The sequence below is a fragment of the Grammomys surdaster genome, unplaced genomic scaffold (assembly GCF_004785775.1).
Source record: "Grammomys surdaster isolate TR1022 unplaced genomic scaffold, NIH_TR_1.0 125698, whole genome shotgun sequence".
In the NCBI taxonomy this organism is placed as follows: domain Eukaryota; kingdom Metazoa; phylum Chordata; class Mammalia; order Rodentia; family Muridae; genus Grammomys; species Grammomys surdaster.
The window spans coordinates 1,892,811-1,902,532 of record NW_021620534.1 but is presented as its reverse complement, the minus strand read 5'-3'; the positions used below and the strand labels follow the sequence as shown (position 1 = coordinate 1,902,532).

Genomic DNA, 9,722 nt, shown 5'->3' with positions numbered 1-9,722 from the left:
AATAAAACATCCAATAAAAAAATTAAAAAAAAAAAAAAAAAAGAATAGAAATGCTTCCAGGCAGTGGTGGCGCATGCCTTTAATCCCACCACTCGGGAGGCAGAGACAGGCGGATTTCTGAGTTCGAGGCCAGCCTGGTCTACAGAGTGAGTTCCAGGAAAGCCAGGGCTACACAGAGAAACCCTGTCTTGAACCCCCCCCCCAAAAAAAAGGAACAGAAATGCTTATTCTTTGCATTTATATATTAGATATATGTAATATGCTTTATTTTATATAGATTTGTAGCTAATTCTGTTGAGTCCCAGAAGAGACCCTGGATTTCTCAATATCATTGAGACTGTTGAAGATTATGGAGACTTTCCAAGTTGGACTGAAAGTATTTTGTATTATGAGATGGATGTAACTCTTTCTGGGCCCAGAGTGAAAGTGATGTATTTGGGTGTCAAGATAAGAAGGGGTTGATCCATGGTAGATAATCTTCATGGTCAGCCTGACTGAATTTGTAATCACCTGGGAGACATAAAAGATGTGTCACTGAGGATGTTTAAACAGAGAGGTTTAAACTATGAAAGAAAGAACCATGCTATAGACTGAGGATCAGGCTGAATAAAAAGGTAAAAATGAGAAAGCAACCTGAGTATCACCATTATCCATTTCTGCTTCTTGACTCCAGAGTCAATGTTAAGAGCTGCCCTATTCTCCTACTGTCCTGCTCTCTTTGCTACAAAGGATTCTATCTTCCAAATCATGAATCAAAATAACCGTTCTTCCTTCTTTAAGCTAATTCTGTCAGATATTTTCTGACAACAAGAAAAGCAACTCATGACTGCATTCTGTTAAAACTAATATTCAGTTGTTAATAATAAAAGTATAAGCTGTCACAAATTTAATGAGTGCATTACAAGGGCAAGATTATTGGCTCATTTTCTGATTAAGTTTCAAATTTATCAGTATCAGTAAGCTATACAATATTATCAGTCAGAGATGGGCTTGATATAATGTTTAGCAAATTTTGTCTTTAGACTTATGTGACAACCACAGAGTTTGAAGATCTCAAATTAATTTGGACTACTATAAAACAATTTTGAGAAAAAAGATCTAACAACAGTAAGAATAACAAGGAACTTCCATTGTGAGTCAAAGATGAAGATCTGAGGAGGACCTCAAGACAAGACTGTTATACAACAGTAGCAGCAGTAAGTCCTTGAGATTAAAAATTTTGTTAACTTTAAAATTACAAGAAAAATAATATTCTAAAAGATGGTTACTGGTGTCATCCTTTAATAAAATCAGGTACTGAAGCTATTTTTATACACTTCTAAAAATTGAAAAATAAAAAGACAAACAGTTACTAACAGGAAGATGGATATTTATGTCTAAATTGAAATTATGTTCTAATTTCATTCATAATACTGGTACAGTTTATCTTGTAAGATAAGATTAGAAATCATTTTACAGGCTTTCTTCAAAACTTATGCATTTGATTAAACAATTCCAATTTCCTAGAGATTTTAATTATAATACTCTGGAAATGTTATGATTATCTTCAAGTAGCTTCAAATTTGCTTCCAATGTTTTAAATAAAGAATTCTTTGCATTTTAACCTCTAGTAGATAGTTAAATACATTATAGGAGTTCAAGCTATAATAGAACTTCTAAGAATTTAGTTTATGACAAATCATTTTCAGTTAAAATCATCAGCCCAAGTTATTAAGCCTAAAATTTCTAAGCACTCCAATACTGGGTCTTTGATCCTGCTAAAAGAGACTTAATCATTAGCTAATTTTATTGAAACTTGAACATGAGCCGAAGAGGTAGCTTAATGAACAAAATGCTTGTCCAATAAGTTTGGGGTCCTTTATTACAATTTCCAGAAGCCACAAAAAAGTTCTGTGTTAGTGCATAGGCATGTGATCCCAGAACTCATATGAAATGAAAGAGGGAGAGAACCATGTAAACTCACAGGCCAGTTAGGCCAGTGCACATATCAGTGACCAATAAACAAACTTACTTCAAAGAAGGTGGAAGGTAAGGACCAAAAGCAAAGGATTAAAACACACACATAAGATAAAAAAAAAAAGAGACAACGGGTGTTATTTTGGGGGATGATGGGGTAAGGAGAGGAAGAGGGAGAAACCAATCATTCAAAGAACATTATTTTAGCCCAAGAAATGTCTAATACCCTGGATGAACCTCTTGATTCTATCAATAATATGGGTACCTATTTTTCTGATCATTCCATAACACTACAAAGAGAAAAAGAAATTTGCACAAACATACTTGAAAATAATTCACTAGAAAATAAATCTTAGCTTATATAATAAACTATACAGTTAAACCATGTATAGGAAAATCTGGACCTATTACACTCAAGTAACACTTCTGCAACAAACTGGCCAAATATGCAAAATACAGGATACTTTGAACCTAAAATTAATTACTACTAAAAGGTTACTAAAGCCTCTAATGTCACATTTTGATACTAACAGAAAACCAACAATTAGTTTGGGTAGACCCAAACTGCAATTGTATGCATAGTATACATCTTTGAACATTTTAGAATTAATTATTAACATATTTTTTCACTTTTCAAAAAACAAAGGATTGTAATCAGTTCTGCTAACCATACTTAAGTAGTTTACAACTCATTTGATTTCTAAAAGTCTTAATCAATCATAAGGCTTTATCCAAAACTTTACAGACTGACATGTTTAACAGAAAGTAAATTTAAAAAACCAATTCAAAATAGGAAAGTGGCTTTAACATGAGTTTACACTTGGGTAACAGTTAAGATTTTTTTAAAAAATAACTTGTTTCTTCTGAAACACAGGACACCAGAAAGGCCAAACCCTTAAATATGACCTGTACTTAGCTTTGGCAGCTGTAAAGAATGCCATGTGTGAAAACTGGATATATATTTTCACATGGTTGTACTCGTAGCAAGCACAAACATTTGGTAATATATGAAATCAGTAGTAATAATCATCACAAATTACTTTAAACAAAAGATAAAAATGCCTCAAATGAAACATGTTTTTGCCGCTTAGTAACTCAAGAATTCCTTGAGAGGTTTTAGAACAACTGTTACACTAAAACTTGGCTAAGACCATTAGATTACTTAACTTTTCAACACTTACATATGTGTATGGCTCATCTCTACTAATATCAGAAACCACTTCTTATACAGTTTGTGAACACTGAGTAACACTTTCTATTTCAATCCTCTAAAGCAATAGTCCTAAACCTGCCTAATGCTGCAACCCTTTAATACACTTGTTCATGTGGTGGTGACCCCCAACCATAAAATTATTTTGTTGCTACTTCAAAACTGTAATTTTGTTACTGTTGCTAATCATAATGTAAATATTCGATATGCAGTCTCCAAAGGGGTTGTGATCCACAAGCTGAGATCACTGCTCGAAAGCCTAATGGTACAGTGAAAATATCACAGCTGATATTTACTGGTATTTATTACTTTATAATTAAAACTTTATAGTTTATTCTGTAATATACCTAAACTTGCATGTTAAGAAAACAGTGTTTTAAATTCTTACTATGCAAAGTGTGGACTAGATGCATACAAATTAGCCTTGAACCTGTTCAAAGGCAAAATGGAAGGTACCATTTTAGAAGTTCGGAACTGGCATTTTAATAATAAGATACCCTAGTGATTTCTAGGCATACTTAAAACACTGTTCTTAACACATTTGAATGTACATCTCCTGCTGATTTGTTCCACATTATTCCTTATTCAGTGTTAATTGAACAAATAGTAACAACTTCTCACTGTCTCCTTTGGCCCCCATTCTGTTTATGTGGTTTGTACTTTTCTTGTTTCAGTTTTTACATAGGATGTCTTACTCTACCTCATTTTTATAGAGTAGTTACAGTGCTATCAAATTTGAACATTCATAAAATCTTTTAGGTTTCTCTTTCTCTGACATTTTCTTCTTTCCAAATAAAGTTGAGTCTTAATTTTAAAAAATCATTTCTTTTTATTTTGTGATATTGAACTAGAGCCTGACACATACTAGGCAAGGGTCTTATTACTGAAATGAATATATCCCCAGCTCTCCTCGTACTTCAAAATTCTGAAACTTCAACATTTGAATCCTTGAAATTACACAGTAGCCTAGTCAGGCCCTGACCTTGTGATTCGACTGTGGATTAGAAGTTTGTGATGCCGTGTTTCCCTAGACTTTTAATTTTCTTTACTTCTTTTGTAATCCTATTTTCATTCATTTCTGAGCTAAGTAGTTTATACATTAACGGTTTTTTAACCAACATTATTGTTTAACAAACACCATGTCTGTAGTAGGAAAAACAGATTAAAGTATTAAGGGACATTTTAGTGAGCAAATAAAAATTTTCTCTCCAATAACAGTTTTGCTGTGAGTGCTACTTATAAAATTCCGTGATAACTATAGTAAATGAAAAATGAGTAATATTATTTTCAAAGTAGCTAGAACTAACAGTTTCAACAGTGTGACAACATCCACAACTATTGTTCTCTCCCCTCCCCTCACCCCCAAGACAGGATTTCTCTGTGTAATCTTGGTTGTTCTAGAACTTACTTTGTAAACCAGGGTGGACTCCAACCTATAGAGATCCACCTGACTCTGTCTCCTGAGTGCTGGAATTAAAGGTATGTGCTACCATTACTTGGCAATGCAGAGATTTTAACCAAGGGCCTTCTGTGTGCCAGGCAAAACTTCATCACAGTCCAAACCCCTCAAGCCCTTAAGACTGTGTAATAAAATAATTTAAGAGTTATAAGGAGAAATTCAACATTAAAAAGAAAGCATGTAAAACTGGCATTCTATAAACAATGTAAAACTTTAAACTTACTAGTCTATATTTAGTGTTCATATATTCCTATAAATATATTGATATAATTCTACACATATATTCAGAATTTGTCACAAAAAACTGAGTATGGAGTAATTCAAAACAGTAACTTTACAAGGAAAAGACTTCTTTTCCTATGACTGAAATGAACCACAACTGCTTTCAGTGAAATAAAACATGTAAGTAAAAAAGAATAAACTGAATCCCTTCTTACCTCACTTTCAAGAAAGAACAGAACAAGCATCCTAATGAGGTTCCCATTTGGACTGTTCCTTCCTCTCCTCTTCGCTAATGCTTCCTCTGCTTGTGGGTCATGTCTGCTGAACAGCCTGGGGTGGAAGGACAATACAAAGTCACGTGAATACAAATTTCAGCATTTTCTCAAAACATAAATTTAAAAAGTTCATCATTGAAAAAAAAATCTTTAAAAGATTATTAATCTAATTCAATACAACTTATATCACTTTTGAGACAGGGTGCAGCCCAAGTTGCCCTTGAATTCTTGGTGTTCCAGCCTCAGTTGTTCTAGTGTTGAGCTTTCAGTCACATGCTATCATGAGACCATTATTGGTCAAAAAAATGTCAGGTACAAAATATCTTACACAGTTCAACATGAGGAACAACATGTTTTCAGTAATGAACAGTCAATGCTGAAATATTTATAAAAAATATAAGTACCTCTATTATCACTGATACTAGAGTATGTAATTTTAAGTTGAGATCAAACTAGTTTCTTACATATTTATTTCAGTCATAAATACATTTAGGAAAATGCTAAACAATAACCAAAAAGCTGTATTTTAATCTTTATGCCTTAGTATTCTCTTATGGCCATTGCTTATCATTTACAGACAGTATTCTGTCCGTTATACCATTTATGGTAATTTTTTCAGTAACAAAACTTTTAAATATGGCTAAGAAAGAAATGAAAGTTTTAAATTTGCTATACAGATTTATTCTAATAAAACAAAACTCCTGCATGCGGATAGTGGAGTATACATTTAATCCTAGTACTCAGGAGGCAGAGGAAGGCAGATACATGAATTTGACCCTAATCTGCAGACTGAGTGGGCTCAAAAAATGAAAAACCAAACTAAGCAAACAAAACCAAAACCCAAAATAACAATATCATCACCCAAAAGAACAAAGCTCCTGTATTTTTAGGGACTGCCCCAAATCTAAAGGATATAGCGGTGAACATGAAATTGCTTCTTAGGAGGACCTAAGTCCTCCTAAGGACTCTACTGCAATAGTTTGCAGCCCCTCTGTGGGTTGAATAACTTTTTCACAGAAGTTGCATAATAGATATCCTATGTATCAGATATTCACATCATAATCATAACAGTACCAAAATTACAGTTATGAAGTAGCAATGAAACACTTTTAAGATTGGGGGCACCACAAAATGAGAAACAATATTAAAGGGTTGCTGCATTAGGAAAGTTGTGCTCTAGTGCATGGAAATAGACTAGATATATCATCTCATGTATTTTATAGAAAAATAAGGAAATAGGGACCAGTAAATAACATATGCTAGTTTAAAAGTTTTTCAAATGAAAGGCTATTTAACCGAGGTGTTCTTTTGGAGGTGGCTTTCAAATTGGTGACATATTATACAGGTAATATTTCTTGCTAACTAAAATGTACTACACTGAATAGTTACATTTATTTTACATTAGGCTCCGAGAAAAAAGCTGAAATTTTTATGGTTATAATGTTGACTTTGAGACCTTTCACAGGGCTAGTCTCCATGACATCTCCCAATCCATGCTTTCTGACAATTACTCAGATCTAGCCCAGGCCCCATACCAGTGCTCCAGCAAGTTTTATCTTTTTTGCCTCCACTATAAATCATCTCTAGGCTTCTGACAGGACCTTCACTACCTGTCTGCCAACCCAGAAGCCCTTGCCAACATTTCTACACAGCCCCTTATAGTCTATATCTATCCCCTTACTCCAAAACGTAGACTAGGAAGCACATTCTAAAACACCAGCCAAATCCTCTCTGTTCACCTGACTTCGTTCCACCCAAGCCATTTCTAACTCTCTAGGCCCAACCTACCTTCACATTCTCTCTTTTGCCCCATCTGATCTGTCCACATCAGACTAAGAACTAAAAAGTTCACATGTACAGACCTTATCCTCAAAATACCAAGAATATAAAAGATCAAATCAGTATCTTTCTCCAAAACCTACCATCCCTATAAAAATATTTGCCTATGAGAATTTCTAAGATGAACTGCAGAACACACAATATACAAGAAGAATCACAAACTTCATCAAAAAAGAATGATGTTAAAAAGGAGGAGTTAAAAAAATTAAAGAAAATGCTGAACAGAATTTAGAAGAAAGAACTTGAAACAACACATGATGACCAAAAAAGAAAAAAAGAAAAAAAAAAAAACAAGAACAGAAGGCTGTTGGGAATAACTAAAAAAAAAAAAAATTCCAATATTTGAGAAAGGAATTCAACAAATAGGTAAACATACTGAAAAGGACTCAAACTGAAATGAAGATGGAATAAAAGAACACCAGCAACTCAATTAGAAGACTCAAAGAAAAGCCTTATAAGTAGAATCAAGTAGAGTATCAGGATTCAGGATAGACATTAAAAAAGCAAGAAACATAGAAAAGGTTGAACATACAGAGAAGTAACATACATGAAATATGAGACATCATGAAAAAAACCCTTCAATTATAAGATTACAGCCAATCATCGAACTGAGCTCTGGGATCCCAATGGAAGAGGTAGGGGAAGGACTGATGGGGCTGAAGGGGATTGCAACCCCATAGGAAGAAAAATATCAACTAACTGGACCACCCAGAACTCCAAGGGACTAAACCACCAACGAAAGAGTACACATGGAGGGATTCATGGCTCCAGATACATATGTAGCAGAGGATGGCCTTATCTGACATCAATGGGAGGGGAGGTCCTTGGGTCCTGTGGAGGCTTGATGACTCAGTGTCGGGGATGCTAGGGCAGTAAGGCAGGAGTGGGTGAGTGGGTGGTGGAACACCCTCATAGAGGCAAAGGGGAGGGGAGAGATGGGTGATGGGATGAGGGATTTGTGGAAGGGTAACTGGGAAGAAGGGATATCATTGGAAATGTAAATAAAATGATTAACAATAATAAAAAAAAGATTAGATGAGGAAGAATCTGAGCACGATTGTAGAATACAGCTCTAAACTAAGGAAAGACATAGCCACAGAGACACAAGAAGCACAGAGAACATAACATAGGTAATTCCAAACATTTAGGAGACACAACGAAGAAAGTGTACTGAAAGCGGCAAGTGAGCAAACATCCCCTCCCCCATGTCACGTGTCAGGAAACCTGGATCAGAATAACACCAGACTTCTCAACGGAAACTTTGAAAGCCCCAAGAGGCTGGATCAAAGGATTCCAAGAACTAAAAATATAGGAAAGCATACCTAAACAAATATATCTTGCAAAACTATCTGCCATAATTGAAGAAGAAAAACTTTTTAAGATATACACAGCCTAAATCACATTATATCTGACAAACTAAACCTAAAGAAAATACAAAAAGCAATACTTCTGAATAGAGAAATGAGTATAGGAGACACACTGTGGAAAAAAATACAAAGTCATAATTATTTAAACACAAAGCATTACAAAAAAACCAAATATCACTACCAAAAAAAAAAAACAAAAAACAAAAAACAAAAAACCAAAAAACCCACAATGATAACAATTTCCACACATTTCAATAACTTTACATATTAATGGCCTAAACTCTCTCTTAAAAAAAAAAAAAGGCTGACTGAATGGATCAAGAAAAAAATCCTCCTATCTACAAAAAACATATCTTAACTTTAAAGATAGGAATCGTCTTAGTATAAAAGAATAGACAAACCATTTCAATCAAATGGAACCAGAAAGCAAGCAGGTGTCAGGTTCTTAATATCTAACAAAAAAAGACTTCAAATTAAATCTATTCAGAACAAAACATTTTATTCATTCTAATTAGAGAAACAGTTAACAAAAAACATTACTATCCTAAACATATATGAACCAAACTCCAGGGCACCCAATTTCATAAAACAAGTACTACTGGATTTAAAGGCACAGATTAAAATGAAATTGTTAATATTACATGATTTCAACACCCCACTTTTCTCAATAGACAGGTAGGTCATCTAGACAAATACTAAACTGAGAAACATCAGAATACACAAAATGGCCGGGCGGTGGTGGCGCACGCCTTTAATCCCAGCACTCGGGAGGCAGAGGCAGGCGGATTTCTGAGTTCGAGGCCAGCCTGGTCTACAGAGTGAGTTCCAGGACAGCCCGGGCTATACAGAGAAACCCTGTCTCGAAAAACAAAAACAAAAAAAAAAAACAAACAAACAAAAAAGAATACACAAAATGAAATTAACAGATACATACAGAACATTCCACCCAACATCAAAGAATACAGAATCTACTCAGCAGCACACCTAAGCTGCTCTAAAATAGACTATATTGTGGGGCACAAAAGATCACAGAATCAAAAAGACTGAAATCATTCCTTGTATGCAGTAACATTTAAAACTGACAGTAAAAACTCAAGAAAATACATAAACTGAAAAAGATGAAACAGCTCATTAGTAAATGATTAACGAGCCAAAATAAGGAATAAAATATTTCCTGGAATTAAATAAAAACGAAATCAACTCAACAAAACCCACTGGGACACACTGAAAACCGTCCTACAGGGGAATTTATAGCTTCAACTTGCTACACTAGAAAAAAAAATCAGAAAGAGCCTAAATAAATGATTTACGATTAAACTAAAAAAATTTATAAAAATAGAACAAAACATATCCAAATCCAGTCACCAAGAAGAAATAAAATGATGATGGTGATG

General features: G+C 34.2%; 1 protein-coding gene across 4 annotated transcripts in view; it reads right to left on the bottom strand.

Annotated features, from left to right (window-relative positions):
• Positions 1-9,722, bottom strand: part of Stag1 (stromal antigen 1) — a 344,086-nt gene that overhangs the window by 91,623 nt on the left and 242,741 nt on the right. For all 4 annotated transcript variants that reach the window (XM_028788047.1, XM_028788048.1, XM_028788049.1 and 1 more), the window contains one exon: positions 5,063-5,177. In XM_028788047.1, the coding sequence (XP_028643880.1) occupies positions 5,063-5,177 (115 nt within the window). The remainder of the gene's footprint in view (positions 1-5,062; positions 5,178-9,722) is intronic.